The sequence below is a fragment of the Spea bombifrons genome, chromosome 3, assembly GCF_027358695.1.
Source record: "Spea bombifrons isolate aSpeBom1 chromosome 3, aSpeBom1.2.pri, whole genome shotgun sequence".
Classification (NCBI taxonomy): Eukaryota; Metazoa; Chordata; class Amphibia; order Anura; family Pelobatidae; genus Spea; species Spea bombifrons.
In genome coordinates, this window is record NC_071089.1 from 92,066,396 (window position 1) to 92,086,603 (window position 20,208).

A 20,208-nucleotide genomic window follows, 5' to 3' on the forward strand; every position below is an offset into this window, starting at 1 on the left:
GAATGGATGCGCATAGTGATTGGTCAGGGTTGCGGCACGTGATGTTTATGTGAAGTTAGCCTGCTGCCTTCTTTGACGCTAGCAAAATGTATAACATTTCCGTGATAAATACACGATCGTTCGCGAGTTATTAGGCTAAAGCTCTGACTTTTGAGATCGATATTATACGCCACACTGAAATGTATAATCAAGTCACAAAACAAAGGAGAGCGCATATCATTTATGCACATTTCCCCATTCAAACATGGCCGCTGCTGCTTCCTGGGAACCTATGCTGCAAATGTTTTTATTTTACCGAATAACTCTTATGTAGAAGGTTTACAAAATATCCACATGGGGTTCCAGTGAGAACCGAAAAATAGTTTTCTTGCATGGCGTGAATTGATCGCGCGGTAGTACATGCTGCGTAACGCTACTACTATGTATTTTGGTGGCAGGCATTCGGCGCTTAATACCGCGGTAGTCTCGCGATAGGTATCCATAGAAACGGAACGCAGATCCAGGGCTGGGGAACCGTTTCGTGAAAGGCTGGATGAGGGAGGCCTTCGTGGCTCTTGGCGGCGTGATGGTGGTGTATTCCCGGTGAGGCCTCTTAATATAAGGTGGCAATTACTTCAAATAGTCTGCTTATATTTATTAATAACGTGCATGCTTTTATAAGTAATAATGCACGATGAATGCAGTACATAGCTTCTATCTATCTATCTATCTATCTATCTATCTATCTATCTATCTATCTATCTATCTATCTATCTATCAATCATATATTATCCATCCATCTATCTATTATCTTTCTATCTAATATTCTATCTATCCGTCTATTCAGACACGGTGGTATTTATTGAATGTGTCTTTGGTTGTGTTTATGAAATAATTGTTGCATGCCCCTACTTAATCTGGTTCCATACATCACCATCCCTGGGATAATGTATCGTAAGAAACAATATGAAGAGACGAAAAAAGTATTTTTATTATACGTGTAACATTCTTACTGCTGCTCACTATAAATCGTGTAAAATAATGTTCTCATCATGACCCTTTGTGTCACTGAATACTAAATCAAGATATATACTCACAGGCAAACGTGAAAAAGCATCTACTTGCCTCTCGCTGTCAAATGTTTTTAGCATTAAAAGTTATTGGGTCTTAATCTTTACCTAACATTAGATAAGGTAAAGTGTATGCCAGAGAAGTGTATGCAACATTCAATGGCCATGTGAGAAAAAGTAATAGCCCCTTTAGATTTGGAACCTGCTTATGCTGCCTTTAGTAGTTATTGATGAGTCTCTCGCAGCCCGTTGAAGGAATTTGGGGCCAGTCCGGGGCATTTGTGGGTTTCTGAACATGAACTGCTTGTTTCAGGTCCTGCATCAACATCTCAGTGGGGTTTAGATCTGGCTAAGTTTCAAAATGTTACTTTTCTTGTTCTAACTATTCCTATTTAGACTTGTGTGTGCCGTTGTGCTTCTCCTGTAGTACAGTGCAGAATTCATGGTTTCTAGTTGTCTAGCTCCTGATGCAGGACATCTCCAAACCATGACACCACTCCACCACTCTAATGGGATCCCCAACCTTGTCCAAGAAAAAACCCTATGTGACTTCCTTAATGATTGCCCCTTGAGAGTGTTTGGGAAAAGATTCACTACTGTCCCATCCCCATGTTTTCAATATGGCTCTGTAAGTGCTTCGCTGGAGCTTCAAAGCCTGCAGTTTCAAGAGTGAAAGTACATCCACATCTGTTTTCCCATAGGTGTTAAAGAATGTCTTTTGAATGCGGTGTGATGCTACTTTGGATCACTGTGTTCTGACAGCATCAGAGCCAACTTTATAGAAAGACAGCTTATTCTTTCAATGTGCTGCCAGCTGCTCCATGAAGGTCAACGTGACCATGCAATAGTAGCTGCTGGTGGCTTCTGTGTTTTGTGTTTGGCTCTTACATCTATATCTATGTGGAATTTATCGAGTCCTGGGGTACCTACTCCTTTATTGTGGCATTTTCCAGCTGACATATATGCTTTGATCCCTTTGGTTGGATTCCTCTACATCCAGACTGATTTCCTATGTTATGTTCTCCAAAGTATAGTAATATAATTACAAGGAAAGCAGTGTAAACCTCAGGCTTATATAAAAATACCTACTTTATTCTGACCTTTTTTCTTTCTTTCTTTTTCAGGTGAAAAGCCTACATTTTTTTGGAGACACTGACTGATTGCCTTCTGTTTTTCATTTTTCCTTGTAATTGGAAGAAATCACAAAATGAGACTAACAACGTCTTTATTAAAAGAATCAAAACATATCCTTTGCTACAGAAATCCATGTTTTAGTATGCCACCTTTCAGATATGAACTTGAATTCACCAGTAACTGTATGACAAATTCTGCTGCAGGATGGTGGACGAGTTGTGTAAAAAAAAAAAAAACAAAACATGGGGCATATTTAAATTGTACATTAAAGGAACCATTGACAAATAGGTTGAATAGAACTTCCAGTGGATTATTTTTAATGTGTCTAAAGATAACTTGAATGATGACATCTAAGGCCCTGCCAAGTTCACATAAAATATTGAGATTAACTGGGAAACGCCTGACTAGGAATTAAAGTTGGCCTTGAAAATGTGAGGCCAGCGACTGATCGGCCACGAGCTTGCAGCCGAAAGCTATACTAGAGGCGCCTACCCTGTTGTGTCATCCAGAAATGTGTATCTTGCCGGCTGCCCCAGTGGAATGAACAGATAGTGTGAGGTGCCATGGGTCACTGGCCCACTAGCCATTTTCCACATATATGGACATGTGTCAGACCTGTTGACACATTCTACGATGGTTGAATGAAGTCCCCATTAAAGTACAGGGAACTTTAGGAACAGCACCTACCTTGAGTTGTAGAATTATGGTGAGAGCTAAAGTCGCTCCTATTTGCCTCTTTAGAGCCTGAGTTGCTAATCTTTTTGCTTTTTTTTATTTAAAGTAAGAACTTATAGCGACTTGCATTAAAACTGTTTTTCCACAGACCTTGCAAATAGAAAAAAATGTGTGTTCACATATATATATATATGTGTGTGTGTGTGTGTGTGTGTGTATATATAGTATATAATATGTATGTGTTCTAAATCACAAGTAGATGTGACAAACAGATTGCTGTCACTTGGTTTAGCAGTTTACTCGTATGGTATTTATGTTTTTTCCCATCACCTGCCTGTACAGTTTATGTTTATATGACTGTGTATGAGTCCTTAATTCCTCTGTACATAAGGAGCTAGTAAGTTGTGTGGGCTGGACCTCTGCTGATGAGTTGTATTCTTGCGGTGATGACCACCAGATTCTGAAATGGAACTTATTAAATGGCGAGACAACCTTGGTGGTGAAACTCCCGGATGACATATATCCAATTGACCTTCACTGGTTCCCCAAGAATATTGGCAACAAGAAGCAAGCACAAGCCGAGATGTTTGTGCTCACCAGTTCTGATGGTGAGTTTTTTTTTTTTTTTTTTTCTCAACATATTTCAAACTAACTAAACTCAAAACTGTTAAAGGGTCAGTCATTCCCAAAACAGTTTTTTTTTTTAATTTTTAATGCACAATGGAATCTGATTTGCATGAAGTCCTATGCGTGTTTTTTTTCTGCATCAGTAGCTTTGAAGTAAAAAAAAAAGAGTTGCAAATCAGTACAAGGAAATAAAATAAAAAATCAGAAAAGCCTTGTAAACTTGAAAGGCAATCTTGAAAGGGGATACTTCTTTGCAACCTATTAGAATAAATAAATTGTATAAATAAATACTTTTTTATTTAAAATTAATAATAACCCTTTCTGTGCTGGAGCTGGCTGCTGATTATTATTATTTTTTGGTTATTTCTTTCATACATTTCAACAAAGTAAGTATTAGGTAAACATTTGTGAAATACATTAGAAACATAACATTTTGTAATGTGTTATTCACTTTTTATGTGTGTAATTAACAATTTGTTTTTGTTTGTTTTTTTAGGAAAATTCCATTTAATTTCTAAGTCTGGAAGAGTAGAGAAGAGCGTGGAGGCCCATCCTGGAGCAGTGCTTGCTGGACGTTGGAATTATGAAGGAACGGCACTGCTTACAGGTAAGATGTAGTCTCCAGTTAATTGATTCTCTGTTGTTTTTCTTTATCAGCCCTTTATAAAGGTATCACTGTCTTTCAATGTACACACATGATATGACATGTGCCCCCGACTTGTAAAAGCCCCCATAAAAATGTAAAAAAACATTTTTTGTAAATGTATTTATTTTTTTATACATAAAACATGGTCTTGTTAACTATTGTGGACTACAACTCCCAGGACCCTTGGCTCTAATGATTGAAAAGAGATGTCCTGCTTGAAATATGTATTCATGAGAAGAGTACATGTATGTACAATAAAAGAGCAGGAGAGGACGGTCACTATTCAGTCTAAGGGTAGCACATCTGGCCTTCTGTCCCGGTAATAAAGCAGCAGAACATATTTAGCATTTCATTTGCACTGCCTAGTTTCAGTTAAAACACATTTACAGAAAGGAAGCTCTTAGGAAACCTGTAGAAGGAACATCAAATGCTGACCGAACTTCTTGTCTCTTAACACCCTGGTGGCTTTATGTAGGAATGCATGCAAAACACACAAAAAGCTTCACATAACGGCCATGTTTTTATATGGGTGTTTAGTTATAGTATTGTACCATGCTAGCTGTGGAAAGAAAAAAGAGAGTGATTTTCCTTCACTGGAAATAAGGAGCCCACCCCTGGAAAAATAGCCCCATAACATTATCCCTTCTCCACCGAACTTTGCCCAATGCAGTCAGGCAGGTAACGTTCTCCTGGCATCCGCCAAACCCAGCCTCGCCCATCAAGCAGCGACTCCGCAGACTATTTGTCACCACGGCTCCAGAGTCCAGTGGCGGTGTGCTTTACACCACTTGATCCAATGCTTGGCATTATACTTGGTGATGCGAGGCTTGCATGCAGATGCTCGGCCTTGGAAACCCATTCCATGAAGCTCCCGACGCACAGTTTTTGTGCTGACATTAATGCCAGTGGAAGTGCGGAACTCTTCAGTTATGGAATCAGCAGAGTGTTGGCGCATCAGCACCCAGTGACCCCGCTCTGTGACTTTACGTGGTCTTCTGCTTCATGACTGTTCCTAAATGCTTCTGCTTTCCAATAATACCGCTTACAGCTAAGCATGGAATATCTAGCAGGGATAAAACTTCACAAACTGACTTATTACAGTGTTTGTGAATGCAGACTGCATGGCTAGGTGCTGGATTTTACACACCTGTGGCAATGGGTCGGAACGAAACACCTGAATTCAATAATTGAGAGGTGTGTCCTCTTATCCATATGGTATATACAGTATGAATGTATATGTGTATATATATATATATATATATATATATATATATATATATATATATATATACATACACACGTCTGTTTCAAAGTAGAGCAACCCAGGATGCTATTGCCCCACCACTATGGTTCAATGTCCCTCCTAAAGTACGGTACTGCGAGGTATGCTCTGAGGCTTTTCTTCCATTATTTGTATATAGAATGTACACAGAATGAAAACAGATAAAATTGGTTTCTAATCTCTTACCTCTTGTTGTGTCTGCAGCTGGTGAAGATGGCCATATAAAAATTTGGTCTAAAAGTGGTATGCTGAGATCCATATTATCACAGAATGGTAAGAGATTTTTCCTATGTAGACCTCTTTTCCAGATGCATCATTTTACTCTTGAAATGTGAGACAGTATTGAACCATACTAGTCAGTAGAATACATAGGAGTCAATGTACTATATAACTTATATCGTAAATCATAAAAGGGGAGTAAACTTGTTGGAATGCATTGTAAAAGTTATTGATGTTCCTATCCCCAAGTGCATTCACCATGCTCGGGTTCAAACATCCACTTCCGTTTCATAGCAAACTAGATACCGATCATATTATCATGATAGTTAATGTGGACAAATTCACAAGACACATGAGTATGTATGTGTGTGTGTATATATATATATATATATATATATATATATATAATACAACACTTAAAAATATAAAGTAAAATAGAATATGTGTTACAAGAAAAAGAACAATTGGATTATTTATTTGTTTAGCTAGGCAAATCTATGTGGGCCAGAATCCAATGCCCGGCTCGCCGAGAGTCAAAAAGTGATAACATGCGCCAATCAGACACAGTCTCTCCTCTAGTGTTTTGGTCCTTGCGCCGTACGTTCATATATACATTAGGACTGATGCAGAAAGCATCATCTTTGCATTGCATGTGTGGTCTCTCTCACCTGTATTGATTTGCAGTGATATTATTTTGCTCTCTTTATGGGCAGGTTGATTTATTGATAGTTTTTTTTCTGTTTATTTAGGTTCACCAGTTTACTCAGTAGCTTGGAGCCCTGATTCTGAGAAAGTGCTCTTCCCAGTAGGAAAGGAACTCATAATCAAACCACTGCAGCCAAATTCTAAAGTTATCCAGGTAACATAATCGTATTCACTGTGCACCAAGAACGATGGACCTTGTAATGCATTACGTTCCTATGTCCAAGAGGGCTACAAATAAACGGAAACATCACTGTTTTTGGAAAAAGGCATCTAGATTTTGTAGTGTCAAATGTTAGTTTAGAAAATAATTCATTGTTTTTATGTAATATCCTAGTTTATTTCACTGTTTTTGAGAGATTACTAATAGTATTTTGTGATTTTTTTTTTTTTTTTTTTTTTTTTTTTTTAACTGAAATAACATTTTTCTTTAATTCTCTTTTTACTAGTGGAAAGCCCACGATGGAGTCATTTTAAACGTTGACTGGAACTCAGTAAATGATCTCATCCTATCAGCTGGTGAGGACTGTAAATATAAGGTGAGCAACAAACCATAAGTCTGTCTTTCTGTCTTTTTTTCCCTTTGTTCAAGTAATCTTTCTGTGGTTATTGCTTCCATCTTGTACTGCACCAAATAGAACTGAACATTTAGACCGAACTGTCCATAAATATGGATTAAATTACTAAATAAACATTTTTTTAGTTTTTTTTTTCATTTTTTGTATTGAATCATTTTAGCAATTTTTAAATTTTTGAGATACTCCAATAGATAGTTTTACAAATGACAAAGCACAATAGCAAAAAAAAGTTAGTGAACCCTTTGGAATTAGCTGGTGTTCTGCATTCATTGTTCATGAAATGTGATCTAAGTCACACGTAAGAAAAACAACATGTGCTTCAACTAATAACACGCAAACAATTATAATCATTCATGTCTTTATTGAACACAACATTTATACAATCACAGTGCTGGTGGAAAAAAGTAATTTTAAACTGGCTGAACCTCATTTGGCAGCAATAACCTCAAAGAAGCGCTTCCAGGAGCTGCCAATCAGACCAGCACAATGTTCAGGAGGACTTTAGGCCATTCTTCCTTACAGAACTGCCATATTCTTAGGATGCCTGGTGCAAACAGCTCTCAAGGTCATTCCACAGCACCTCTAGCGGGTTAAGTTTTGGGCTCTGACTGGGCCTCTGCAAAAGGCGGCTTTTTATTCTGTAGTAGATTTACTTTTATTTTAGGGGCATTGTCCTGCTGCCTCACCCAACTTCTATTGGCAGACAGCCTGTATAATACCTTGAAAAACTTGGGAATTTGTCCCCTTGATGATAGCAAGCTGTCCAGGCCCCAAAGCAGCCCTAAATAATGATGCTTCCTTTACCATAGGAATATTTTCAGCTGTAGCCCTTTTTATGCCAAGTTCTTCTGGAATGATCCAACCTTAGTTTCATCAGTCCATAAAACATTTTCCAATCGGCCATAGTAAGGTTTCTTTAACAGCCAAGTTGTGGACTGTCAAGGTGCTCTTCGGCAAACTTCAGGTGAACAGCGATGAGAGCAGTGGCTTCCTCTGTGATGTCCTGCCGTGGGCTCTATGCCTGTTCAGTGTTTTGCATATAATAGACTAGTGGACAGAGATGTTAATCGGTTCCAGTGATTCCTTGAAGCCTTTAGCTGTTACTCTAGGGTTCTCTTTTTACCCCCATTGAGCTTTTAGCATTGTGCCCCAATCTTGGCTGGGCGCCCACTTCTAGGGAGAGTAGCAACAGTACTAAATCATCTCAATTTATAAACCATATGCAAATCAACAATTTTTGATTGTAGGCCTTGTGAGATTTCTTTTTTGTGAGATATGGTTCACGTCAGCAGATGCGTATGTCAAAGTAGCTCTAAAACACACCTCCAATCCCATTTCATTAATTGCTAACTCCTGACTCCAATTAGCTTTTGTTGAAGTGATTAGCCTAGGGGTTCACATACCTTTTCCAACCCACACTGTGAATGTGCGAATGATGTATTCAGTGTGGACAAGAACAATACAATAATTTATATGTTATTATTTAAGAGATTGTGTGTGTTCATTATTGTTACATAGATGAAGCTCTTATCATATTGTATTTATTTACCCCTGCTAATAGTTGTGGCAGAAATAAGACAGAGGATCCTGCAATCTCAGCTTCTTAACAAAGGGTTGCTATATTAATTATATTTCTCAATTACAATTTCTCATTTACTATATCACTTATAGTGCATATCATCATAGTTCATTAATTTGAAACATAAATTACATTCCACAGATGTTGAATTACAGGTGGCATAGTAACGTACAAAATGCAGGTTTTTCATTTTTTAAATTAAAAAATGTTTGAGCTAAACCAATATTAGAATAGTGTTCAGTTATAATATGTTTTGAGTTCGTGAATATAACCCAGTACTACTTGTTTTTGTTTCTTGATCATAAAGATGTGATTTTCTCTTTGTTAAAGAGGATGTGTAGATATGTTGCCTTTAGCACATCTGTTTGTAAGGAGGCCCAAAAAAATGTGTGCCACCATTTTTATTTTCTTGTGACCTCTGTTGGGAGAGCACATCTGGTAATACTATCTGCCCTCAGAACTGGATTGTATAATCTAGGGCAGTTAAACGGCAGCCCTGCAGCTGTTGTTGGGCTACTTCTCCCACAAGCGTTTAAAAGTCTCCAACAAAATCCTAAAGTGATTTGAATTACAGTCGAAGAACACCTGTGGCTGTGTTCGTTAAAAGCCTTGAACACCTTTTCATCCTCAACGTTCTCATCCCCTAAGTGATATCAGATCAGTAAGGATTGTTGTTTTGATTTTGCAAATTTGGAAGTGTGTATATTTTATTTTGGGAAGGTATGGGACAGTTATGGACGTCTCCGATACAGCTCAGCTCCCCATGAGTATCCGATAACTGCTATTTCCTGGGCGCCAGACGGAGAACTCTTCGCTGTGGGATCCTTTCATACGTTACGTCTGTGCGATAAAACTGGGGTGAGTAACAGTTTGCGGGTAGAGCAGAGTGGGTATGCACAGTTAAGTGATATTTCTAAGCAAAATTTCAGTTAATCCTATATAATAAATTGTGTTTGGGGAAAATTACTCCAATATCAAAATCACCCTGTAAAACTATACGTTTCTAAAAAAAATAAAAAAAAACTAACAAAAAGGTCCGTTTTAATACTTTTCAGTGAACCATTTTACCATTTTATCTCTAATCTCTTCCAAATTTGTGATTTACACAAAAATTGCATGGTTTTCAATTCTTGCAACTGCAGCAAAAAACTCTATCATATATTCAGCAGTATCAACTTACCCCCAATTCAAATTGCTCCATTTTTTATCCCCTAAAAATTAGTCAACAAAGTGCATTTTTGTTTATTTCTATTTTTTTTTTTTTTGGTAACTGAGATGCGTTGTAGGGAGTGGGAAAGGAGTTTTTAAATTTTTACTAAAGTGTTTTTTGTATATTTTTCCTTTCTTAAACTTTAATTTTCCTTATAGGGTTCCCCTCTACAGCAATCTAGGGAATCATATGGGGAACCCACATCGCTGTGTGTAGACCTATAACTGCTGTGTCATAGGGTTCTATCATACACGCAGCATACACCTCGATCAGTCAGGGAAATACTGTGGCACCACTCCCTGCTACATAAACAGGATTCCCGTTCGGGCATTTAAATCCCTGTAGAATGTAATTTCACTCAGTTTGACAGCTTGATCTTCCTTTCACCTGCAGGGATTTAACCCTGCTGGTGCCAGAACCACATGATGTCCTTGGTCCTCAAGGACCAGTTTTTCGTGACCATTCCTCTACACCACCGGTTGTTAAGGAGTTAAACTACTCTAAGTGCTTTAGGCATTCTTCAAAAATGAAAAATAAATAAAACACTTACCTGTGGTGAAAGCTGCAGCTGCCCTTTTTCTCCATGGTCCAACAATTCTCGCCACTGTCCTGCAGGACATTGTTATCAACGGGAACGTTTTCCATGTATGTGCATGGGGGTCTGATCAGACTCCTGCGTTCTGTGTACTCCACCAGTCAGACGCTATTCCCAACATCCAGTGAGCTATAGAGCATCTGAAAGTTGGTGGTGTGGAGTGGGGGTTACACCAGAGAACATCACTGTGTCTGACAGGCTTAGATTTATTATAAACGTGTGGGGATAGGATTAGATCATTCCTTCAGGTTGGATGTCTTTCAAAGCGGTATAGAGTTGTGTTGCTTTGACGCATTATTGTGTTAGAACACCAGGTGTATAAATGACTCCTTTTCATCGATTTATATACAGACATCAAGTTCCGCAGTGCTTCAAACAAATATGGGGTAAATAGATAGAAGAGTAGATTTGTCAATATAGACCATAGCGTGTCGGGAGATGTGGTTATGGGTTATAGTAAGTTCTGCGTGGCATTGTTTTGATATAGCTGTGAAAAACTCGTGTCCTAGATTATGACCTGATGAACTCCTATGTGAAACTCTAATGCATCTTCTCTGTAGACTATTAAAAGCCAGAAAGAGGGAGACCTTCTGCCAGTTAATCTGGAAGGATTCCTATTGCCAAGTATCAACAGGAGGTGGACAAGCTGTCTGAAGCACTGCATGAAACAAGTCAGACTTCAGCCTGTCTTCTTAACCCCTTCATGACAAATGCATTAGCCACCTTAAAGGCAGGAGCTTTTTTAACCATAGGTTTATTTAACCATAATTTTCTTCTTCGTAGTTAGTATACCTACACATATAGTCCATTATTTGGTAAGATAGGCACAATTTACTCGTAGTGCGCATCTGAGCGCCAGGAAATGACATCATATTCCAGCGCTTAGATGCCGCATGCTGGTACTGAGGGAAAGCCCACGGAGATGACTTTGCTGGTGGCTGTGCTCACCGATAGTGTTGGCGTGAGAAGACTGCAGTTGCCAGTTGCTGGACCCACATGGGCAGGTATTATACACAGGCGTGTATTATACCCAAAATCTTACAGTATTAAAGAATAGAGAAAAGAAATGGGAAAAAGGATTAGATGCCAATTTATTTTCATAAGAGACATCATCTGAGTACAGTAATACCTATGTTTGCAATTTTTTGGGAATAGCAGCAAGAACTTTTTATTTTCTAGTGAGAGAAGTATGTGATTTTTGATCACCTTTTTTAACTGTACTTTTTAAACTTTGTATACCTTTAAATCTTTTTTTATCAAGTTGTAACCCATGATGATATTGTGGTGGCATCCCTAGGGTCTGTGTATTTATATATTTTTAATAGTTTTTTTTCTTTTATATATATATATTTTCTCCTTTTTGTTTAAAGAGGGTAAGAACTCTGTTTCTCCCCCTTCTCCTTTATCCCCACTGTAGCTGATAAGCAGCAAAATCAGCAAGCTATATAGCCCTTCATTTCTGATTGTTATGACAACTATGTAATAATTGGTTAAACATAAACCTTTCTAGATCTACAGCATGTGTGTATCTTCCCTTGCAGTTATTCTAAGGTGAACACAATGATTTCATGTCTTTGTGGGTTACAGAACACTTCACCAAAGGCATTTTAAGAGTATTGAAGCCTCTGTGTAGGGTGGCGGATGGAAATCTCTGGGAATGAGTTTCACACTCCCTCTGCTGGACATCACGCAGGCCCTTTGACTTCTACTATAACTTAGTAAAAGAGCATGTACTGTCTATCTTCACATTGTCAGTACTGTTTTAGTCTGCGATTTCACATTATTTGTAAAACTGGATTGGGCAAACAAGGCCAGATTAAGGTGATTGGGGCCCTGGCCCACTTTTACAAAAAAGACTCCTCTTTTCTTGGGCCAAACCATTTTTCCACCACATAATTAATCTATTGTAAACACCAAAACAGGTTATTGCAGATCCCTCTATTTTCCTTCATGATGTCACACCTGTTTATATTCACCATTGGCATCACACCATGTCCCACGTAATCTAAGGCCCACACACTGCACGTTTCACTGTAAAACAGGCACTGCGCACATGCAGCCAAATGAAGTGCCGATCTGTTATGACATTGGACAGGACTGTTATCAAGTGTCACATTCCCGGTCAAAAATATAATATCGAGCAGAACATAATGCTACCTATACCACTATTTAAGGTCCTCTAACCTTGCCTCTCGTTGCATTTAGAACCAACAAAGTGTAGCAACTTCACTGTGGTAGTCGTTGCGTCCTGGGTGCCTCAAGCCATCGTATAGATCAAGAAAAAAGAAAAATCCCAAATAGACATATATTACCTGTTAACAATGAAAGGCAGTGAGAGGGACCTTCCGTGGCAGTAATTACTGCTGAGTTCAAAAATAAAAAATATATTCCTTAAAGACACAGGACAAAAAAAAAAAAAAATTCCTCTATATAGCAGTGGTCACTGACCCGTTTTGTCCATTGGACTTAGTCGTAAATCATGGACCTCTTTTCATGACGTCCCATTCGTTGCAAAGAGATTAAAGTACTCACATAGTACTTTAATATGAATTTTTCTTTAGAGATTGTTCTCTTAAGGGCTGTAACATTTCATGATGGCAAATTGTAGCCCCCCCCCAGTTGCTAGTTAAGCAGCATTTCAGTTTTACTATTACAGAAAGATGCAGTCTTACCCTCGATTCAATATAGTTTTAAATAGTAAATAACACATTTTTTATTTGGTTAACACTTAAAACAATGGCACAGAAACATTTTAGATGCTTCTTTTGCTGCTATTGATACCTTCTCAAGCCTACAAATAATCCCTGACAAAATGTGGATGCCTAAACATTTGACTATTTGATTAGAGCATTATTTATGGATATTGTTTGTGAATTTAGAAGCAGTAGGCAGTATGTTTTTATTCCATTTGATACTCAACAGAGTAGATAAAAAAAAATGCAGTCACTTCGAACATCACCTTTAACGTTATCTGCTGCAGCCTCTTGTATGGGGGAAGCGCGTATCATATACATGATGTGTGTGTGTAAAATATAAGGCTGACAGCTAGCAGAATAACTAAAATAAACTAACTGAGATTTAACTAGAAAATCAAACTCTAAAAGTAGCAGAAGTCTGTTGAAGGATGGAGGTTGAGACAAGGCTAATAGAGCTGAGTCGAAACAGATTCCTGAGTCAGCAGAAGCTAGCACTTTTTTTTTTCTCTTCTAATTCTTTTTTTTTTATATTTTTTTTACTTTTTTTCATCTGACCTTCAGGCAAAATACAGGCCAGGGTTTTTATCTCCTGCTCTAAGGCTAAGGAAAAAGCCAATAAATTAAGATGTGTACAAAAATGTACAATCCTAAAACGTTTGAAATTATGGGTTAAATTACCTTGATTTGGCGTTTTTGAAACATGTTGGGCTGTAATCTGTTTGAAGTTATATATACTATCCTCCCTTATTTTTCCCATATTCCCAAATCAGACTATGAAATGAGAGGAGATAAATGCCATTGTCTGACTTGAAGGGCCTCAGACAGGCCCTCTGGCAGAGTCATTAGTTTTCAGCCATTAAATCATTATCTGCTAAGACAAGACAAAGGTGCTCCAGAGAGCCCAGCCTCTCTTTCTGTGCCAGATTCGGTTTCTTTATTATACTATCTATGGGTCTTGTGACACCAGACACTCATAGAAGCTTTTACTTCAGACATGAGGCTTTAATTAAAGAGTCACTATTAAAGGGCACCCCTTCCAAAATCACATGATCACATGTTTTCATTGCTACGGCTAAGCTGTTTTAATATATATATATATATACAGGGCCGGACTGGGACTGAAAAGCAGCCCTGGAAAAATTTGGAGACCAGCCCCATATAGTTTATCTCACGGTGAAGCTCTTATACCCACACGCACCCCTTATACACACCCGAGTCACACTATGTGCCATTCTTTTTATCTCATTATTTGTATTAAAATGCCAGAAAGCAAAAGTGTTAAAAGGCCCTAATAAATTAAATACATTACACAGAATGGGATCAAAACATTTACTACTGCGAACATTTTTAGATGAAAGAGTTCCATTTTATTCAGTGGAACAAAACACTGATCACATTATTCTTCACGATATTCTGGTAAGAAACTTTTATTTCTTTATTAATTCATGTAGACTATTTTTTTCCATATTTAATAAAAGCTATGATTGAGACATGTAGGGGGTTAAAAGGCATATCATGGGACAGAGTGGCATATAGTGGGTATAAGGCATTCATGGAGGCAGAGTGGCATGAAGGGGGTTAAAAGGCATATCATGGGGCACTCTGCCTCCAGAAAAGCCTTATGCCCCCTATATGCCACTCTGCCTCCCTGATATGCTTTATACCCTCCTATATGCCACTCTGCCCCATAATGTCCCATGATATGCCTTTTAACCTCCTATATGGCAGAGTGGCATATAGGGGGTTAGAAGGCATATCATGGGACAGAGTGGCATATAGGGGGTTAAAAGGCATATCATGGGACAGAGTGGCATATAGGGGGGTATAAGGCATTTCTGGAGGCAGAGTGGCATAAAGGGGGTGAAAAGGCATATCATGGGGCACTCTGCCTCCAGAAAAGCCTTATACCCCCCCTATATGCCACTCTGCCTCCCTGATATGCCTCAACCCTCCTATATGCCACTCTGTCCCATGATATGCCTTCTAACCCCCTATATGCCACTCTGCCATATAGGAGGTTAAAAGGCATATCATGAGACATTTTTGTTTACTTTATATGGCAAGCCGATCCAGCTTGCCATATTAAATAAAAAATAATATATGCCACTCTGTCCCATGATATGCCTTCTAACCCCCTATATGCCACTCTGCCATATAGGGGGTTAAAAGGCATATCATGGGACAGAGTGGCATATAGGGGGTATAAGGCATTTCTGGAGGCAGAGTGGCATGAAGGGGGTTAAAAGGCATATCATGGGGCACTCTGCCTCCAGAAAAGCCTTATGCCCCCTATATGCCACTCTGCCTCCCCGATATGCTTTATACCCTCCTATATGCTCCTCTGCCCCATGATATACCTTTTAACCCCCTTTATGCCACTCTGCCTCCAGATATGCCTTTTGACCCCCTATGTCACTCTGCATCCAGAAATGCCTTATACCCCTAAATGCAACTCTGGCATATAGGGGGTTAAAAGGCATATCATGGGACAGAGTGGCATATAGGGTGGTATAAGGCATTTCTGAGGCAGAGTGGCATATAGGGGGACACACTTACATACACACACATGCCGATTTTTTTGTTCTTAACAAATACAAAAAACATACAGTACAAAAAATACATTATTTTACTCACCTTCTACTTCTCTTGACTTCCTGGTAGTTGCACACTGTTCTCCTCTACCTGACATCCGGTGCTGCAGCAGTCTGAGCGCGAGGGGGCGGAGCTTCCACCTCACGCTGCTCCCATCACTATGCAGCCATCAGACTGCTGGGAATGTAATCTAAACGGCCGGTGCGTGCTGATGCCGCCGGCCGGAGCTACTTTAACACTTTTTTTTAATTATTTATATGGTAAGCTGGATCGGCTCGCCATATAAAGTAAAAAAAAAAAGTATTAAAGCAGAGGCGGCCGGCGGCATCAGCACGCATCGGCCGTTCAGATTACATTCCCAGCAATCTGATGGCCGCATAGTGATGGGAGCAGCGTGAGGGGTGAAAGGTCAGTGCGAGGGGGGCGGAGCTTTCACCCCTCACGCTGCTCCCATCACTAGACGGCCATCGCACACGGCTGCTGGGTGCTGATGCCGGCCGTCCGCATCAGCACCCAGCGGCCGCTTTGATTAGATTTCGGACAGCTCAGCGGCTGTCTTCATGGCCGCCCAGCCCCCGGACCTTCCGGCCCACCGGGAAATTTCCCGGTATCCCGGTGGGCCAGTCCGGCCCTGTATATATATATATATATATATATATATATATATATATATATATATATATATATTATATATAAAAACTAAGGGTTATCCATCACCTTTACCCACCATAACTTTACACACACACACCAATATATATATATAATTATATGTGTGTAAGTGATGCCCTATAGTGTAATAAAGGAAATGTACAGTAAGTGCAGGCATATAAGAACTATAGTAACCTAAGGTACAATGGAAAGTAATATTTTAGGAAAGGAGGTCACTGCTTGCCCCGAAGAGCTTAGGTTCTAAGTATAGGTTAGAAAAGATTTTACTTACCGGGCAATTAATAAACCTGAGTACAAATATTTTTGGTATATACAATAAAAATATTAGAGTATTCCATAAATTACTGTTGATGAATTCTTACATCTTTCCTTTAAATACTGGTGTTGGGATACACTGCTGCCGTACTGCTTGTGAGTAAACAACCTCTTTCTCTTAGCAGTAAAGATTGAGATTGGACTCTACCTGCGTCGGTCAGTGCCAGCCGCATGATAGCCGGCAGGTACACTGGGGTAACGTGCCGTGAATGAAGAGCACAGCCAGGCCACTTGGCAATGATTTTTATAAAGGGACAGCAGTATTAAAAAGGGCATTACTGTTCATTTAAGTATATCATAAATACATTTTACATTTTTACAAACATTTTTTGATGCCCATTACCCAAGGATATGCTTAGTACACAAACAAGCGTTACACATCAGAAATTCCGATGATTCCCCTCCACTTCATTTTAATGAAGAGATATGGCCTTGTTGTTTTTTTTTGTTGTTGTTTTGTACCTAGCTAGTCTTAATTAAAATTATCTGTGCTTGTCTTATTAGCAAAGCTTTACAATCTCTCCACTTCTCTAGGAAATTCTGCCAAAATAGCATAATACCGGCAAAATGTATGATTCGTAGTTGAAGGTTATCTGTTTAGCCTGCAGTACCAAGCACACATATGTCTATGTATGTATATGTGTGTGTGTGCATATATATATATATAGATAGATAGATAGATAGATAGATAGATAGATAGATAGTCAATAAAATGCATTTATATCTAACTTTCCACATGCATTCAAAATTGAAGCACATGCTAAACAAGGTAACAATGATGAATTAAGAGCCTAATGTTGGATTTTAGCTAGAAGCTCACTTGTGGATTGCTTCTTATATCCCTAATGTTGACCTACGTTAAGACTTGCCAAATAAAATGAAGACTTCTGCTGAACCGAAGCCAAGGAGTGTGCTTGACGTTAGTATAATATGCATTAGTATAAGTGCTCTGACAGTGCTGGTCTTAGAACGGAATTTCTGTGTCCAGCGGGAACATTAATTTAATCTGCAACTTAACCATGGTGCAGGTGCTTCTACTTAAAACAACTTTCATTGTGGAGGAAATAGGGCAGATGTTGGCAAATTTTAATTTGTTTAAATGTCCCTGACACACCTACTAAAGAAGAATGCAAATTAAAGCATTCTTACCTATTTTCATACACATTCTTCCAAAATGATGAAGAAAAGCACTTTGCTGACACATAAGTTGCAGTCCTGCTGCAAAAGCTGCCCTCTTTGGGCTGCTTGAAGCTTTCAATCAGTGGCAGGAAAGTGTTCACCATGAAATCAATGGGAAGAGCTTCCACACATGCACACTGGGGTCGGAACCGACCAAGCCCTCAGCCTTTACTCTAGCCCGCAGCCTTTACTCTAGCCCGCAGCCTTTACTCTAGCCCGCAGCCTTTACTCTAGCCCACAGCCTTTACTCTAGCCCACAGCCTTTACGCAAGCCAACACTGGAGATTACTGGAGATGAGTATATCATGTGCAGGGAGATGCAGCCCGTTTACCTGGGGATGGGGAAAGGGGCAAATGCATTTGATTGTATGTAAACTACCCCCTTGCATCTGCAAAAGGACCACACAAAAATGTAAGGGGACCACACAGCTTTAATATGCATGTGATGGCTAAAGTGCCACTTAAATCTCTGTTATTGTTGAACAGGTTACCCTTATACTCAAGCTTTGAATCATGGGAGCTATGGTTGAACACCACATTGACCTTTTTATGTAGGACACACATACATTTCACATGTTGCAGTCCAGTACTTCTGCCTACTCATGTGGGATGCTTTACTAGACAGGAGGGAATCAATAAGTTCCAAAATACATCCAACGAGCTGCACGATGCGTTACATGCGTAGTCAACTAAGTATGGTATAAATTTGTCCTGGAAAAAATGACTGATGTGGTAATTATATCAAAATTGAAGGTACAATAAAATTCAGTTATCCTGTCCTATGGTAGCTAAATTACTAAAATCTAAAGATTCCATTGCCAACAATTTTCATGGCATTTCTTGCCAAAAGAACCATTATTATAATTTATAGTTTATATAGCACCATCAAATTCCATAGCGCTGTAAAATGGGTAAACAGGACATAACAAGTAGTATATAACATAACGGTTTGACTTACAGAGACAACAGGTGAGGAGGGCCCTGCTCAAACAAGCTTACAATCTAAAGTTATTTGAATACACCTAAACATTAAATATCTATAAAAGTAAAAAAAAAAAAAATATATAACCTAAAAAGAAAAAACTAAAATAATATAACCTAAAAAGAAAAGAAAAATGTATAGGCCTTTATAATTTATATAAGTGACCACTTTTCTTTTAATATATTCGCTTTATTTTTTATATTAGTATAAGAATATTAACATACGAATATTAATTCTAGTTAATAGAACCAGCTTTCATCTCTTTACTAAGATTCTGGTTTCTCCAGTACATTTTACGCTCCCAAATATATTTACACATTATTCTTTTAAATATACCTTTCCATATTTGTGTACTTTTAAGGTGTTAGGCATAGTAAACGTTGAGTGCGGTTGAGTATATACATACATTTTTTTTTTCCTGAATGCTCGGGCACGGTCTTATTTTAAGGGAACTCCTGAGTGTTGAAGGACCGAAGGCCACAATTTGATGAATAAGCGTTTTACAAACCATGTGCAAAATGTTGGTGTCAGCACCCATAAGGCAATGTTAACACAGAGAGATATACAGTATGCGTAATGGGTCAAACTGTTCCAGGCACATAGGGATACACTTAACTAAAGCCAGCTGTGCCCTTCTACTAAACAGTCAGAAACAGCTATTTAGGAAAGGAGCTTCCTTCCAAATCTCGCTCCTTCGTACTGCCCCCCCATACCTAATGTAAACAGAGGCTGAAGGAACAGGCACTCGATGACTTATAGGAGTGGTAGGGAGTTCAGCTTGAGTGAAAAGGAGTCACATGCCACCACAGCGATTAGTCCATGAAAAGAGCCAGACCTGCCTTTCTGCTCAACACGCTTTTTTTTCTGATGTAATGCAGCTTATTCAGCAAATTGCTCCTCTGGGATTGATCAAAAACACTAGTCATGTCATTAACCCTTCCCCTACATGTGTAACTCATTATATAACTTAATTAAATTACACCCATAGGCATCCTTTACGCGAGGAAAGTGTCCAGAGCTGTAGGCGATACTCATATTTATCAAGGAGGAACATCACAGACATGCAGACGAGCTATAGATTATTTCTTTTATTTTTTTTATTGTAATCTAATCGGATTTTATGTCATATCGTTTATTTTATTGTCTGCGAAACTTCAAATTTCTACTTTTTGGCCCCCATGCAGATAATAGAAAAAAAATGGTGAAATAGTTATTTTGTAGCACAATATGAGATATAAAATATGACACGCAGTTGTGATGTTATTCTTAATGTGAAAATGAGATCAGACACGATGATCAGAAATCATGAAGAGCTACGGTGGGATTTTGTAATAAGAACTGGGCCCCCCCCCCCGATTAATTCACTATACCGTTGTTGACATTTTAGGAAAATCTCCTTTATTACTATAATATGACCCGTGGTGGTTATACAAAGCTCACGATAAAATGTGTTTAAGGTGTCTGATATTCTTGCAAAGC

The 20,208-nt window shown here is 38.7% G+C and overlaps 2 protein-coding genes across 2 annotated transcripts in view; both read left to right on the top strand.

The window, feature by feature from the left end:
• Positions 1-8,067, top strand: part of SPTSSB (serine palmitoyltransferase small subunit B) — a 221,912-nt gene extending 213,845 nt beyond the window's left edge. Inside the window, exon 2 of the mRNA XM_053459554.1 lies at positions 8,053-8,067. The gene's annotated coding sequence lies outside the window, so the exon portion shown is untranslated. The remainder of the gene's footprint in view (positions 1-8,052) is intronic.
• The window catches only part of IFT80 (intraflagellar transport 80), a 36,405-nt gene continuing 19,421 nt past the window's right edge, over positions 3,225-20,208 (top strand). Inside the window, exons 1-6 of the mRNA XM_053459546.1 lie at positions 3,225-3,466; positions 3,982-4,092; positions 5,618-5,686; positions 6,382-6,491; positions 6,784-6,873; positions 9,212-9,349. Of these exons, the coding sequence (XP_053315521.1) occupies positions 3,442-3,466; positions 3,982-4,092; positions 5,618-5,686; positions 6,382-6,491; positions 6,784-6,873; positions 9,212-9,349 (543 nt within the window). The 5' untranslated portion in view covers positions 3,225-3,441. The remainder of the gene's footprint in view (positions 3,467-3,981; positions 4,093-5,617; positions 5,687-6,381; positions 6,492-6,783; positions 6,874-9,211; positions 9,350-20,208) is intronic.